Consider the following 17,704-nt stretch of genomic DNA (forward strand, 5'->3'; position numbering starts at 1 on the left):
TCAGGGTTACTTTAAGACAGGTGCAAAACAGCACAATAACATTTTTATTATACAGATGTCAAGGCTGTCTTCTCCACTCGCTCCATGTACAGATTGGCCCCAATGGGGGATACCGGAGACCCCATCGCACAACCATGAATCTGTCTGTAGTAATTCCCCCTAAACAGGAAATACGTGGTGTTGAGGCAGATCTCCAAGAGTTGGCAGATGTGGTCTGGTGTGAGTTTGGTCCTTTCAAGTAGAGACATATCCTCCAGCAGTCTGCCTCACAGCTGAGACGGCCTCAGCAGTGGGGATGCAGGTGAACAACGATGTCACATCAAATGACACCATAGTTTCATCTGCCTCCAGCTGTAGGTCCTTGATCTTGTTCACAAAATCTTGTGTGTTCTCCACATGGTGGTCTGAGTTACCCACTAGAGGAGCCAAAATCCACTAAACATTGCGAACAACAGAAACATTGCGACCAACTGTGGGCATGAGGCCCTGGCACTGGTACGTAAGCTGGAAAAGACTGCTAAAAAGATAGCTAACTTTAGAAACCACTTAAGATTTAACCTGAGATGCAAACAAAACAATGTTATTCCCAAATGCATGAAGCAAAAGGCACTAGAAGCAGGTAACACAGCAGAAAAGATCCAGCACTGTTACCTTAGGAGGATTTGGGGTATTAGAATTAGAATGCTTCATTTTAAAATATTAGACCTCCAAAATAATCTGGATAGTCTGCACAAAATGTTAGAAACTTTAGTGGGGGAAGAGGCCCATAATAAGATCACAAAGTTCATAGTTAAAATTCAAATGGCTGAGCATTTAAAAAGTAAGGAGCGGCAAATCAGGAAGTTTCACAACCTTTTAGTGCAGAAAAGGCATACTTTCAGTGGGAGTATTTTTAAAGATACACCCAGACAAATTAGTGACAACAGGGAAAATTGGGTAAAGAATCTCTCCAACAGGGTTCTTACACAGACAGAAAAGGATGTGCTCGCTAAAGGACTAAATTTCTCAGTGACCCCTGAACATATTCCGACAGTCGATTACATCACTGCAGTAGAGTCAGCCATTAAACATAACAGTTTGTCAGAGTCAGAAGCTGGGGACCTCCGACTAAGAGTCACAGCAGTGCTGAACAGTGCTAAGCCTCCTCTGTCCAACATCACAGGAGAAGAACGGAAAGCTTTGTCAGCACTGCAAAAGGACCAAAGCATCCTTATCCTGCCAGCGGATAAAGGCAGACGTACAGTGGTCCTGAACACATCGGACTACGAGGCCAAGATCAACAACTTGCTCAGTGACTCCAACACATACAAACGTCTGAAGAGAGACCCCATGAGCGGCTATAAGAAGAAAATCATTAGCTACCTCCAAAACCTGGAGAAAGAGGGACTCATCGCCAGGCAGACATACTACAGACTGTACCCTGGGGACGCCACTCTGTACATCTATGGAGTGCCCAAAATCCATAAACTTGACGTGCCACTCAGGCCTATTGTATGTAGCACAGATTCCATCACGTACAATTTGGCCAAGTACCTCAAGTGGATTTTGGCTCCTCTAGTGGGTAACTCAGACCACCATGTGGAGAACACACAAGATTTTGTGAACAAGATCAAGGACCTACAGCTGGAGGCAGATGAAACTATGGTGTCATTTGATGTGACATCGCTGTTCACCTGCATCCCCACTGCTGAGGCCGTCTCAGCTGTGAGGCAGAGACTGCTGGAGGATGTGTCTCTACTTGAAAGGACCAAACTCACACCACACCACATCTGCCAACTCTTGGAGATCTGCCTCAACACCACGTATTTCCTGTTTAGGGGGAATTACTACAGACAGATTCATGGTTATGCATTGGGGTCTCCGGTATCCCGCATTGTGGCCAATCTGTACATGGAGCGAGTGGAGAAGACAGCCTTAACATCTTTCACGGGCATCTCTCCCAGTCACTGGTTCAGATATGTTGATAACACATGGGTTAAAATCAAGCAACAGCAAGTTGAGGACTTTACAGAACACATCAACTCGGTGGATGCCAATATCAAGTTCACACGTGAGGATGCCAGAAACAACCATTTAGCCTTCTTGGACTGTGATGTTACGATTGGAGAGAACAGGTAGCTCCAGACAGGGGTTTACAGAAAACCAACTCACATTGACCAATATCTGCTCTTTGGCTCAAACCACCCCCTTGAACACAAGCTCGGGGTGATCAGGACGCTTCAACACAGAGCCCTACAGGTGCCCACAACTGCAGAGGGAAGGGCTAAAGAACAACAACATGTCCAGAAAGCCCTCACAGTATGTGGGTACCCACGATGGTCCCTATCAGATGTCAGGAAAACTGTAACGAACACTACATAGGTGAAACGAAGCAACCTTTACACAAAAGGCTATACCAGCACCGCAGAGAGCGCGCCAGTGGACATCAGTCTGTGGTTCATCTCCACCTTAAAGACAGTAACCACACGTTTGAGGACAAGGAAGTTAAAATATTAGCCAGAGAGAAGAAATGGTTTGAGAGAGGGGTCAAGGAAGCATTCTTTGTGAAACGTTTGAAAACCAGCCTTAACCGGAGAGGGGGTCTGAGACACTCTTTATCCCCTGTTTACAATGGGGTACTCAGGTAAAAGGAGTTTCAGTCTTTTGTTCATGGTAATGAGTCATTCACGTCATCAAGGGAGCCATCAGAAAGGCATTCATCCCATCATTAGAGGGACAGCTGTCCTGTCATTAGGTGTGCTAACTAGAGCGCAATAGTTGCTAATTAGAGCTATTGTTTAGTCACTAGCCTATAGCAGTCGGCCTCTCAGTAGGAGGGGTCTGGTTAGGTTTAAAACTCCAGCTTTTGTTGGCTTCTGTTTTATTCTTCTCTACAAGAGTCAGACAGAAGTCAGACTTCCAGAGCAAGAATTTTAGCTGAGGAAGCTTCTGCGATTTGAAGCGAAACGTCCTCGCGTCAAGCAACCCAGTCCAGTCGAAGATTCAAGCTTCTCTACTGTGTTTGTGAAGTGTTGTGTGTTACCCAAAAAAACAAAAATTAAAAAGCGAAACACCCAGTACAAGTCTGAGCAAAACACAGACGAAAGAGTGGACTTTTGCTGAGCGGATCTTCTTTCAGAAAATGTATGTCAGTATGGCTGGGGACAGGGCTGGGACTCGGACAGGGAGAGACAGCAGCCAGCCACCGGGCGAATGGTCACTCCCCATGTAGAGTGGACAGCAGTGGCGGTCCTAGAGTGACTTACTCCCCTGGCGAAACCCCCTGCGTGCCCCTGCGTGATGTGAAATTCCATCAAGTAGGAGCATTTCTGGGCAACCTTGAGCAGCCTGCAGACTCAAGAAAAGACATCCTCTTTGTGGATTTTGAGAAAAATGTGGCAAACCCAGAAAGTGATGCAAAAAATATTCTGCACTCAGATAAGCATTTAGCCCCCTGAGACAGAACCATTCAGTCTGTGTGCATAGCAATGCACAAACATTACACTGCGGGCTATTGCTTTAACTTTGGCCTGCAAACCATTGAGAGCTGAAGCCATGACTGCAGCCATGGCTTCTTCGTAAGGAAGTCTATCAAATGGCTTCGCCAAAATCCGGTCCACAACATTCAAATTGTCTGCCATTATGTGCAGCTTGCTACCTATCTAGCTCGCTAGCTGGGACTGGTGCGAGGCTAGTGTGAAGTGTGTCCGCCCGTGAGTGATTTGTGACGGTGGAGGAGCTCAGCAGCACCCGCTGCTCGGTAGGGACAGAAACTGCGATAGAAGTCAAAGAGTGATAGAAGTCAGTCTCCAAACACAAGCAACTACAAAAAAACACATCAGAAATAGAAGCTCGATTTGTCGCTAGTCGTTTTTAACAAAGAAAATGTCACTAAGAGGATTAGGAAAGTCTCCGGTTCAACTCAGAACAGAATGAAAATTAAAAAATGCTCCCACGGATGTTTACACCAAAAGCTCGCTGATTCGCTCATTTCGCTGTCAATCAAAAAGGGATTCAGCCTCAGACAGATCATCCAATCATCATGCAGAAGCTGAGCGTCCGGGCCAGCCCACTGCCCCATAGATCCCCAGACACGCTGAGCATCCGATGGGCGGGACAAAGCCCAGCATTTATCCAATGACTCGTCTCGTTTCGCAGCAGTCTTTGCTTCGCTATTAAACTCTGTGGACACTCAGTGTCATCACTGTTTAAAGCACTGTGAAGTTGCGGGAATACATAAATCAATACATACCTTTTTCCTTTGCTCGTTTCTCTTTTTCTTTCGAAATTGGGCACCTGATGGCTTTGATCGTTTCCTATCCATGATTATGTCTTACTCCATTTCGACCACCTCCTCGTCCAAACATTGAATGATTCCCCCCTCCCCCTGCACAAAGTCTGCACTATGCAGCGTTGCTCAACTAACGCGAGAGGTTAGAGAGGTTTTTTTTTTTTTCTCCGCACGCTCGTGCGCCCCCCGTGATGCCGCCCATCTCCAGGACCGCCCCTGGCGGACAGTGTGTTTTTTAAAAATAGACAAAGACACTGCTTCGCTTTAAATGCTCAGTAAGTCTATTTCAGATAAGTGTGGACCGTCTCTCTTAAAAGGCTATTTTTTACTCTGTGTCGCGTTGGAAAGTGGTAGCCTTTTGCGCTAAATTGATTAGCATTTACATGGCATATGTGCATGCTCTCGTCTGTTTTTTTTTCTGGGGACGTTACAGCGCCACACACAGGCCTGGCATATGTACTACAACGTTAAATGAAGCTTCGAGGCACAGAATTTGCCTCGCACATTCTTTGTAATGAAATTATTCTAGTTACTCAACTAATCGTTTCAGCCCTAGAGTCACCCAAATGAAACAATGGAAGATTGGGAAAAATATTGTCTTATCTTTCTGTGTGGAGTTTGCATGTTCTCCCCGTGTTTGTGTAGGTTTCCTCCGGGTACTCCGGTTTTCTCCCACATTTAAAGACATGCAGGTTAGTTGAATTGGAAACTTGATAATTGTCCAGGTCTCTCTTGCAAAAGAGGTCTCGATCTCAATGGGACTAACCTGGTTAAGTCAAGGTTAAATTAAATTGTTAGTCATAATTAAATAGGTGTATAGCATTTTTAGTGGGTGATCAAGAGTGTGCTATGAAATGTTGTAAAATAAGGAAAGTAAATGTTGAATGTTTTTATCTTGTGCTCAGTATGAAAAGATTTTGATTAAATCAAGGGGAAAAAACCCTTACCAAAAAATAGTACTTATAAGTATATAAAAAGTAAAGTAGAAGTATACTTGAAACATACTTGCATATACTACTTTTTGGTAAGGGAAGAAATTGACATTCCATATTTGAAAGAACTCTGACAGAATGACTGATCTTGGTGGTTGATATTACTGTTGTGTGTCAATGTGGGACTCTTATCTTTTGGTATCGTAGTTGACGGTCCCTTTTAACATGGTGTTGCTTTCTTTGCTTCAGCCAGGCTGTCCAGCCATGACACGGTGGGCACGAGCCAACAATGTTCATAAACACAAACCAGCCGATGCCACCCCATGGAGTCAGCTCAGAGCAGCAACAGGTCACCGTAACACCCCAGGAGCTTCTGCAGGAGATAGACAGAGATACCAGAAGGACCATTTGAGGAGGACGCAGCCTAGCGGCTCGGCTGTGAGAAAACCCAACCGTAAGAAGAAAGAGTATGTCAGTGAGGATGTGAATGGTTTCTTGGATTATCTGAAGGATAAAGGACAACCGTTGCCTCAAGGAGATAACGGAGGGAGCGTGGAAGACCAGGGCCTCAGGGAAGAGGTGGCAATTGCCCTGAAAAAAGACAAGAGAAGAGAGGACAGAAGGATAAAGAGGCAGAGAGACAAGAACAACAAAATGGTGAGTGGTCTCTAAGACTGACCGTCTCTAAGGGCCCCTTCACACATAACACGATTTAAGCCGACTAGCGCATGAAGGAGGAATTGCATGCCATTCGTGAAAAATCAGAGCTGCCTCCAACGCCTTGTACACGTAATACTACAACTATTCACACACCAGTGGCTGAAAGACAGAGTGCCCTGTGAGAGCCCATTCGATCCCTCTTGTAGCAGGTGTCGGCCATATTCCAGGTGCCACACACACGAACATCCAGCACCACTCGCTTGGCACTTAGAAAATGTGTGGCCATTCACACTGTCAGCACGAAAACAGTCAGTAGATGATCACTTTCAAGCTGGATGTGAAATTTGTCTAAGTGCCCCCACGAGTGTGGCTTTGCAAAAAGCAACACACATGTGGTGCATGTGTTTCGTACTCCCCGCTCCCCTCTACACGTGGTGTGCGGGGGGGGGGGTCACTTGCATAAAATGCTTATACAACCCCTGGCAAAAATTATGGAATCTCCGGCCTCGGAGGATGTTCATTCAGTTGTTTAATTTTGTAGAAAAAAGCAGATCACAGACATGACACAAAACTAAAGTCATTTCAAATGGCAACTTTCTGGCTTTAAGAAACACTATAAGAAATCAAGAAAAAAAAATTGTGGCAGTCAGTAACGGTTACTGAAAAAATATGGAATCACTCAATTCTGAGGAAATAATTATGGAATCATGAAAAACAAAAGAACGCTCTACTCCACAGAACACATCACTAGTATTTTGTTGCACCACCTCTGGCTTTTATAACAGCTTGCAGTCTCTGAGGCATGGACTTAATGAGTGACAAACAGTACTCTTCATCAATCTGGCTCCAACTTTCTCTGATTGCTGTTGCCAGATCAGCTTTGCAGGTTGGAGCCTTGTCATGGACCATTTTCTTCAACTTCCACCAAAGATTTTCAATTGGATTAAGATCAGGACTATTTGCAGGCCATGATTGACCTTATGTGTCTTTTTGCAAGGAATGTTTTCACAGTTTTCGCTCTATGGCAAGATGCATTATTGTTGGGTATTTTCTCCTCCAAACATTCTTAAAACCTTTAACAAGACAAACAGAGTCAAGAAACACCAGTGAGACAGAAAGTCAAATTTAGCTCGCGAGGAGTGCAGACAGTCCGTACACGTAGTACCACTGAAAGCACTGGGGACTGCTGCGCATGCTCACTCTTTTTATTAGGAAAACCTACCCACATTGTGAAACTTGTCCTAAGGTTGGGGGGGGGGGGGTTTGCATGACAAGTTTCCTCCCGTAATACAAAACATCTCATGGCACGTATGCCAATGGTTGCAGCTGTGTGGAGAAACGGTTCCTTTTGTTTAATCATATCTTTGAAGGTCAGCACATCTCGTTCTTGCAGGCTCCTCTGTTTGCACTTATCATCTGTTCTGCAAAAGCTTGGAGTGTCCTGTTTAAAACAGTAAGCATTTGTACAGCATAAGGTCAAAATAACCTCCATCTCTTCACTCCCAGTCGTTAGTGGCTACAAAAACAAAGTTGTGCAATCAGTGTAATAATAACAAGTACATTCTCAGGGTTACGTTAAGACAGGTGCAAAACAGCTCAATAACATTTCATCAGAACAAAGACAAAGGAACAAATGTTTAACAGTGATAAAAATATATATATATATAAAATCTTTAACAATTATCATCTTGAAAAATGATTTCATCATCCCCAAACATCCTTTCAATTGATGGGATAAGAAAAGTGTCCAAAATATCAACGTAAACTTGTGCATTTATTGATGATGTAATGACAGCCATCTCCCCAGTGCCTTTACCTGACATGCAGCCCCATATTATCAATGACTGTGGAAATTTACATGTTCTCTTCAGGCAGTCATCTTTATAAATCTCACTGGAACGGCACCAAACAAAAGTTCCAGCATCATCAACTTGCCCAATGCAGATTCGAGATTCATCACTGAATATGACTTTCATCCAGTCATCCACAGTCCATGATTGCTTTTCCTTAGCCCATTGTAACCTTGTTTTTTTCTGTTTAGGTGTTAATGATGACTTTCGTTTAGCTTTTCTGTATGTAAATCCCATTTCCTTTAGGCGTTTTCTTACAGTTCGGTCACAGACATTGACTCCAGTTTCCACCCATTCGTTCCTCATTTGTTTTGCTGTGCATTTTCGATTTTTGAGACATATTGCTTTAAGTTTTCTGTCTTGACGCTTTGATGTCTTCCTTGGTCTACCAGTATGTTTGCCTTTAACAACCTTCCCATGTTGTTTGTATTTGATCCAGAGTTTAGACACAGCTGACTGTGAACAACCAACATCTTTTGCAACATTGCGTGATGATTTACCCTCTTTTAATAATCCTCTCCTTTGTTTCAATTGACATCTCTCGTGTTGGAGCCATGATTCATGTCAGTCCACTTGGTGCAGCAGCTCTCCAAGGTGTGATCACTCCTTTTTAGATGCAGACTAACGAGCAGATCTGATTTGATGCAGGTGTTAGTTTTGGGGATGAAAATTTACAGGGTGATTCCATAATTTATTCCTCAGTGATTCCATATTTTTTTTTTTTTTTTTTTTTTTTTTCCCCCCTCTGCTTGGTCTAAAAAAGTAACCGTTACTGACTGCCACAATTTTTTTTGTCCTGATTTCTTATAGTGTTTCTTAAAGCCAGAAAGTTGCCATTTGAAATGACTTTAGTTTTGTGTCATGTCTGTGATGTGCTTTTTTTCTACAAAATTAAACAACTGAATGAACATCCTCTGAGGCCGGTGATTCCATAATTATTGCCAGGGGTTGTATATTAATAAGTACGACACTACCTACATACACAATTACATAACAAATAACTAAAAAATAATGATCACATAACAGAGAGTGTCACGTTGGTGAAAGCAACCACATGACTGAAAGCAAAAACAACTGGAATGCTATTTTATTTTAGGTTTTGTTGGTGCCCTCTGATGGTCACAGTCACAAGGTGTGTGTTTGTCACCAGTTTGTTGTGTCTGACTCCTATGGAGGAAGCCTCAGAATAATTTCAGAATAGTGTTCTGGAACATGTATCAAAAGTAACGCTGTCTGAACATTGCCACCTACAGGACAGGAACATTTTTCCATATCAAATAAGATGTATTTATTTATTTTAAACCATAATTTTTCATTAGTGGTGTCACAATACTGGAATTTCTGTCAGTACCATGAAGAATCATTTGTGATACCACAGTTAAAAATTTAACCAACAAACGGCGCATTTTTTGAATTGTATTAAAATGGATATAAGAAAGACGTGGTCTTGGCCATGGTGGATAGGTTGGAGTGTGACTGAGTGTGTGGACAGGTGTCTTTTATATTCACGATTTCAAACAGGTGCAATTAATACAGGTAAAGCGTGCAGAATAGGAGGGCTTCTTAAAGGAAATCTAACAGGTCTGGGAGAGACAGAATTCTTGCTGGATGGTCAGTGATCAAATACTTATTTAGAGTTAAGCACCTTGAGGCAACCTTGTTGTGATTTGGTGCTATATAAATAAATAAATGAAAATGAAATTTTATTTCATGCAATAAAATGCAAATTACTTAAAAATCATACAATGGGATTTTCTTTTTTTTTTATCATTCTGTCTCTCACAGTTGAGGTGTACCTACGATAAAATTACAGACCTCTCCATTCTTTGTAGGTGGGAAAACTTGCAAAGTTGACAGTGGATCAAATAGTTATTTGCCTCACTGTGTGTACACACACATACAGTTCCTTTATAAATCATTGGTTGTCTGGATCAGAAATTTCAGTTAAATATATCATATAGCAGATAACACACTGATATTTGAGAAGTGAAATGAAGTTTCTAGTATTTACAGAAAGTGTGCAATAATTATTTAAACAAAATTAGGCAGGTGCATAAATTTGGGCACTCTTGTCATTTTATTGATTTGAATACATTTAGCACTTATTATTGGAACACAAAATTGGTTTGGTAAGCTCACTGACCCTTGACCTCCTTACACAGGTGAATACAATCATGAGAAAGGGTATTTAAGGTGGCCATTTGCAAATGTTTCCCCTCTTTGCATCTCTTCTAATGAGTGGTAACATGGGAGCCTCTAAGCACCTCTCAAATGACCTGAAAACAAAGATTGTTCAACATCATGGTTTGGGTGAAGGATACAAAAAGCTATCTCAGAGATTTCAGCTGTCAGTTTGCACTCTGAGGAACATAGTGAGGAAATGGAAGACCACAGTAGAGCCCGACCGATATGGATTTTTTTGAGGCCGATAACGATATTTGGATGAAAAAAATGCAGATAATCGATAAATCGGCTGATTTGCCGATAGCCCATAAATCAGCCATTTTTTTAATGAATAAAATGTTCTTTTTTTTGGACCCTTAACAAAAAAGCTATGAGCTAAAAGCTGAAGCTTTGTCCTCATATTGATTAACTTCATAACAGAAGAAATTTCAAGTTCAAAAAATGCAATCAAGAATTAAACATTTGTGAAATTCGCAAATACGAGGTCTATTAGATAAGAAACCAACACTTTTATTTTTTTTTTAACTATATGGATTTGAATGACATGAGATTACACCAATCATGCTTGAACCCTCGTGCGCATGCGTGAGTTTTTTCACGCGTGTCGATGACGTCATTTCCCTGTGGGCAGGCCTTGTTTGAGATGTGGTCCTTCCCTCTCAGCTGAATTCCTTTGTTTCACACGCTGCTCCAGACGGCACGCGTTGCTTTAGCAAAAATTTTTCTGGACATGTGAGGAATATCCGAGTGGACACTATTCGATAAATTTAGCTGGTTTTCGGTGAAAAGTTTAAGAGCTGATGAGAGATTATGGGGTGTTTCTGTCGCTGTAAGGACTTCCCATGGAGCGGGACGTCGCGCAGCGCTTCCAGGCGCCGTCGTCGGCCTGTTTCGACCTGAAAACATCCTAATTTAAGGCTTAATTCACCCAGAATGTTGTGAGAGAACAGAGAAGATTCAGAAGTGGCCGGCATGAGGACTTTATGCGGACATTCCACTATTTAAGGACATTTTGTAATGAAAGACGTGCGCACAAATTCGCACAAACGACTCTGCGAATCTGTGTGCGCCGCGACAGGAAAAACACCTCCGTGTTGAAAACCATTTGTAAAATTCAGGCGGCTTTTGATGGCATTCAACAAGTGAGTAACTGAGAAATTGTTTAACAGCTTGGGCATGTTCCAACTTGCCCGTTAAGGTTTCCAACGGAGGTGTTTTTTTCCTGTCGCGACCCCCCGCGGTCGGGTCCGGCCCGACATGCGACTCTGCCCGCACGTTCGTTCATTACAAAATGTCCGTTAACAATGGAATGTCCGAATAAACTCCTCATGTCGACTTCTTCTGAAAGTTATCTGTTCTCTGACGACTTACTGGGTCAACAGAGCCTGAAATGTGGAAGTTTTCAACTTGAAACGGCGAGACGCCGCCGCCTCGAAGCGCAGATCGCCGTCAGGCACCGTGGGCCATCCTTAAAGTGACACTACCAGACCAAAATCTCTCATCAGCCGTTAAGATTTTTACTGAAAACCAGCTGAATTTATTGAATGGTGTCCACTCAGTTGTGCCTTACAGTTTTTGAAAAATTTTTTATCAAACAAAGCAGCAGTCTCTGAGCCATTCCTAAACAACGAAAAAACGATGAGAGGGTGGGCGACTCCTCACTCAGACTGCCCACAGGCGAATGACGTAACCGACAGGTGTGAAAAAACTCTTGCATGCCCATGAGGGTTCAAGCATGTCTGATGTAATCACACGTGATTCAAATCCATATGGTTTTTGAAAAAAATAATAAGGTCGGATACTTTTCTAACAGACCTTGTACATATCCTTAAAAAGAGTTGTGAAATACATCTGATCTTGTACCTCTTGTTGCTGCAACTTAGATATAGGTTCAGGAAAAGGATATAGATCCTTATAAACCTACTTGTATGCTTTTGTCAGCCGATCAGTGCAGTGTGACGGCAAACTACGGGGGCTGGTGATGAACACATTTAAGCAGGGGTGTAAGCAGCTCTCATTTGAATGGAGTCAGAGCTCCATCTACTGGACAAACGGTGCAAGGACATTTTACATTGCTGACACAAACATTATTTCAGTAACTGTTCTGTTTATGAGAAATTATCTGCGTTCTATCGGCAGAATTTCGGCCGATAATGAGTAAAGGGCTAAATGAGAAAAGGGCTTATGTCGGCCGATAATATCGGCCGGGCTTTAGACCACAGGCACAGTGCTAGTTAAGGCCTAAAGTGGCAGGCCAAGAAAAATCTCAAACTGAAGCGAAGGATGGTGAGAACAGTCATAGTCAACCCACAGATCTGCTTCAAAGACCCACAACATGACTTGCTGCAAATAGTGTCTCTGTGCATTGTTCAACTATACAGCGCACTTTGCACAAAGAGATGCTGTATGATGCTGTAATGCAGGGGAAGCCTTTTCTGCGTGCACGCCACAAACAGTTGCTTGAGGTATGCTAAAGCACATTTGGACAAGTCAGGTTCATTTTGGAATAAGGTGCTGTAGACTGATGAATCTAAAATTGAGATATTTGGACATAAAAAGGGGCAGTATGCATGGCTGAAAAAGAACACAGCATTCCAAGAAAAACACTTGCTACTTGCAGTAAAATTTGGAGGTGGTTCTATCATGCTGTGTGGCCAGTGTAGGTACTGGGAATCTTGTTAAAGTTGAGGGTCACATGGATTCCAATCAATATCAGCAGATTCTTGAGAATGTGTCATGAATCAGTGACAACGCTGAAGTTGCGCTGGGGCTGGATCTTTCAACAAGACAACGACCCTAAACACTCCTCAAAATCTTTTTAAGCATTCATGCAGAGGAACAAGTACAATGTCCCCAGACCTGAATACGCGTATTATTGAAAATCTGATCTGTGGTGTCATTTTAAGTGGGCTGTCCATGCTCGGGAAGCAACAAACCTGAGATGTTTTGTAAAGAAGACTGGTCCAAAATACCTTCAACCAGAATCCAGACTCTCTTTGGAAGCCATAGGGAAGCATTTAGAGGCTGTTTTTCTGCAAAAGGAGGATCTAATAAATGTCGATGTATTTTTCCTGTTCGGGTGCCAAGATTTATGCACCTGCCTAATTTTGTTTAAAGAATTATGCACACTTTCTGTAAATCTGCTATATGATATATTTAACTGAAATTGCTGATCCAAACAACCAATAAAGGAAAATCGTGGAAATCATTGTTGGTGCCCAAACATTTGCATACAACTGTGTGTGTGTATCTTTCAGTTAAGACCTTAAAATTTATCTAAATTATCAAATCAATCTTTGGAAATTAATGAAAAGGGCAGCGCAGTCTCGTTTGAACCCTGTGTGATATTGGGAGATTTGACCACTTATGGGGACAGTCGCCCCGATGTACAATATATACACAACATAACAAGGGAAAATGGTGTACTGTTTTGTTTTCGACTGCAGTCATCGAAGCAGCTGCGAAAACTGCAGTTTTTTTCATTACCAGTGGAGAAGGGAAGACGAGGCGAATGTGAGAGGTTGTCGGTAATTGTTAGCCTACACAGCTAGCCACAGTAGCCACGTTCTCCCACTTGCACAACTGCCTCGACACGTTTGTGCTCCGTTTCATATACAAACCGCAAAACATGTCCATTTTCCCACCATATCGTCATTTTGTTATTGCATTTTCACTTTGTGTGTAATTTGCCCAAAAACTTAGAGAAAGTGTTGTGTTTCTGTCCCCAGAAGTAGAGAAATTACATCATATGCGTCAGTTTTACCCCTTTTACACCCACCTTCAAACGAGACTGTGCTGCCTAATTGTACTATGTGTGTCAAGCACACTGTGTGCACTCAGCTGTAGTGACAGAGGAAATGGGTTTTAGTGAGAAGGAGGCGGGGCTAGTGTGCACACTGTGGCAGTCTTTCTGTGTGAGAGAAAAGGGAGAAAAGATGACAACAGCTGGTAATGGATACTGAAAGGTCATAGTACTGGAATTCTTTCAAATATTCAGTATGTATTAAAAAAGGTCAGTATTTTTGACGGCTCTGTATTGAGGCCATGTCTCCACTCCCCCTGTCATCATTCTCCTTAATTCTCTGTGTTCCATCTCCTTTGCTGTTCAGATTTGTTTTAACTGCAGAAAGCCGGGCCACGGCCTCACAGACTGCCCAGAGGCTGACAGAGATCAGGAGATGGGCAGAGGCATCTGCTACCGCTGTGGCTCAACGGAACACGAGATTCAAAAATGCAAAGCTAAAGTGGACCCTGCACTTGGTGAGTACACAGTCAAGATTTAAGCGACATGCGCTTGGCCCATAAAATCGTTCTACCCATGTTCTAACTGTCTCCAATGTAGGGGATTACCCGTATGCAAAGTGCTTCATCTGCGCTCAGACTGGCCATTTGTCAGCTTCTTGTCCAGACAATCCTAAAGGACTGTACGCAGCAGGTATTCTGGCTCAGCGGCTGACTGCAGTGTTTGTCCTGTCATGAATTCAACTCTAACTTGATTTCTAATTTCTGTGTCTGCAGGAGGTTGTTGTCGCGTTTGTGGATCAGTGGAACATTTCCAGAAAGACTGTCCGGAGCACCAGGCTTCAAGTAAGGCTCTCCACAGATGAAAATAAAGGCCTGTACAGCTGCTGTGCGACTGTAACTTTCTCACTAAAATCAGGTCCAGACAGTTTCTGTCATCTGTATTGTAATCTGGAGCAAATTGCGTTGCAAATTTTATCCATATTGCAAATTCTTCAGATGGACAGGAGTGACCTATTCGAACCACATAAAAAGTGAGGGTGGTTGTGTTTCCAGCCCTGTTCCCGGTCAGATTCGTCTGTGTGGTGTCGAGCAGTCCCAACTGTAAACTCTCACTGTATACTAGGGGAGCTACGACCACTACCTTTGCAGGCCTCAAGCCAGTTATCCAAGATGGCCACCAAAATAGGGTTTTTTCACTTAAATACCAATGATTTCTGTCATTATTTGGTCTGTTTGTTCCTACTATGTATTTTAATGATAAGGGTCTATTGGTGGCCATTTTGGACGCCATTTTGAATCTTAAACCCATGAATTAATTTATTTTAGGCACAAATGAGTTTGCTGTGACCTGCAATGGTCTTCCCATTGAATCTCTGTGATATTTAAGTTGTTTATATGTTGTGTAAAGTTGTTCTAGTGTGTAAAAAAAAAAAAAAAAAAAAAAAAAACTATTTTGGTGGTCATCTTGGATAACTGGCTTGAGGCCAGTTTTAATTTTTTGGAACATCCTGATTGTGTTTTGGGGTCATCTAAGGAACCTAAAACAGTTGGTTTGGTTTAGTCCTGGGGGGGATGTGCAAAGGTAGAGGTCGTAGCTCCTCTAGTAGTATCAGTGCATCAGGTGCAATTGATCTATTGATTACTTTTTTGTGTTTTGGTCTGGTCAGCATGTCTTGAAGGTATGATGCTGTCAGCTTGCATTCATTGATCGTTGGAGGACTCATTAAAGTTAATCACTTGCTGCAGTGCACAGTTCTATGATCTATCATTTGTATTATTATTTTTTCCTCTGTTGGTCTTTTTCCTCTTATGATTACTGTTTAATGTTTTACGAGACCACGGTGTGTTTCATGTCAAATATAAGGAAGCAGAAGTGAGAGATGATTACAGCATGACTAATCCTCATGAATGCGCTCTGTGATGCACAGGTGCAGCCTGTTAGTTGATGATGTTGAATAACTCAAAATGAGTTGTTAGTAATAACTCATGCAAGCTAATAATCTATTACTTAATGGATTATTAGCTTGCACAAGTCAGAACGTCAGTGAAACTAGCCCCAGGTCCGGATCTCCAGGAGCAGAAGAATTGCAACTCAGTCTTTCTCTTCTTTAGATTTGGTAGAGATGATTCTGTATTTGTTGAAGTGTTAAAAAAAAAATTCAGAGTTGGCTGAGCACAGTTTGGTGCAATCAACAGAGGAAGAAGACTGGAGAGGCATTTTGGATTTTACCAAAAACGGTGCAGCCTGTGTGCTACATGCCTGTGTGTAGCATACAAGTACAGTAAACGGTAACAAAGTCTGTAATAGTAAACTGATTGGTGTTGGAAAACTATTCCCATAGGCAGTGCAGCCTCGTTTGAGGACAGGCACTAAAGGAGTAAAATATGACGCATATGATGTAATTTCTCTACTTCCGAGGACAGAAACACTGATTTTCTCTGAGATTTTAGGCAAATTACATGCAAACAAAGTGAAAATATAAAGAAAAAGTGACGATGAGCTGGAAAGTGGACATGTTAATACCGTTATTGTAGGGTGAAACGATGCTATTGTACTTTATACACCAGTTGCCGTTTTTGTTTAGCTTTGTTGGCTAGCAATCAATCAATCAATCAATTTTATTTATATAGCGCCAAATCACAACAAACAGTTGCCCCAAGGCGCTTTATATTGTAAGGCAAGGCCATACAATAATTACGTAAAAACCCCAACGGTCAAAACGACCCCCTGTGAGCAAGCACTTGGCGACCGTGAGAAGGAAAAACTCCCTTTTAACAGGAAGAAACCTCCAGCAGAACCAGGCTCAGGGAGGGGCAGTCTTCTGCTGGGACTGGTTGGGGCTGAGGGAGAGAACCAGGAAAAAGACATGCTGTGGAGGGGAGCAGAGATCAATCACTAATGATTAAATGCAGAGTGGTGCATACAGAGCAAAAAGAAAAGAAACACTCAGTGCATCATGGGAACCCCCCAGCAGTCTAAGTCTATAGCAGCATAACTAAGGGATGGTTCAAGGTCACCTGATCCAGCCCTAACTCCAGCAAGGTACCGTTGGCTTATTAACGGTAGCTCATCTAGCTATAGTTGGCTTACTTTTGTGATTTACACTTTTATTTTACATGGTGTAGATCTTTAATGGTTCTTCAATAGATATCAACAGATGGTATCTAATTTTGGGGTTTCCATTAGATAGCATGTAGTCAGAATATGGATTTTGTCTTCCTGTAGTAAGCCAGCAGGGTGAACTTTAGATAGATACCTAAAACATATTACATCATAGCTTCTGTTTCTGTAATAACATAACCATATTTATAGCTTAGCCTACTAGCTATAATTTAGTTTTACAACAAGTCTACAGACTAAGTAGACGTATACTACAATCTTCTTCTGTATGAATATTTTGGTTTTAGTAGCTAACTCCTATAATATTGTGTAGTAACTATATTTCTTGTATATGTTTTTTTACTATGCTGATTGTATAAATGTCACTTATATACATGCTGTCCAAATTCTTGAGCCGCTTGGGTGGGTAGGGAGAGTTCCCATGGGATAAAAATGCTTTTCAACCTACCATCTCTGGTTCTCAAGACCAGGCACCTAAGTGGCTCTACTCTCCTTTTTTTAGATATTTAGATATACTTTAGTATACACTAGTAGAGTTCTACCTTAGAAGTAGTATGTATAATGGAAGATATACCTTACTGAATTTTCACGTGTTGCGGTTTGTTTTTGACCCGGAGCTCAAACGTGTCGAGGCAGTTTTGCAGGCGAGAGAATGTAGCAGCTCTGGTTAGCTGTGTAGGTGAACACTTAACAACACAACCTCTCACATTTGCGTCGTCTTCCCTGCTTCACTGGGAACCAAAAAAACTGCACTTTTTGCGACTGCTTTGGTGATTGTAGCCAAAAACAAAACAGTAATCCATTTTCCCGTGTGCAGTTATGCTGTGTATATATTACGCAACGGGAGCAACTGTCCCCCCCCATAAGTGGTCAAATGCCCTATTCTGGTGTAAACTTGAAGAATAAAACCTCTTTCAGTAGGTAGCTGTTGGATGGAGCTTCC

The 17,704-nt window shown here is 42.2% G+C and overlaps 1 protein-coding gene across 1 annotated transcript in view; it reads left to right on the forward strand.

Moving 5' to 3' along the window:
- The window catches only part of zcchc9 (zinc finger, CCHC domain containing 9), a 29,347-nt gene that overhangs the window by 10,283 nt on the left and 1,360 nt on the right, over positions 1-17,704 (forward strand). Inside the window, exons 2-5 of the mRNA XM_034192584.1 lie at positions 5,452-5,859; positions 14,006-14,156; positions 14,239-14,331; positions 14,415-14,483. Coding sequence (XP_034048475.1) covers positions 5,467-5,859; positions 14,006-14,156; positions 14,239-14,331; positions 14,415-14,483 — 706 coding nt within the window. The 5' untranslated portion in view covers positions 5,452-5,466. The remainder of the gene's footprint in view (positions 1-5,451; positions 5,860-14,005; positions 14,157-14,238; positions 14,332-14,414; positions 14,484-17,704) is intronic.

Source organism: Thalassophryne amazonica, chromosome 17 (genome assembly GCF_902500255.1).
Source record: "Thalassophryne amazonica chromosome 17, fThaAma1.1, whole genome shotgun sequence".
NCBI lineage: Eukaryota > Metazoa > Chordata > Actinopteri > Batrachoidiformes > Batrachoididae > Thalassophryne > Thalassophryne amazonica.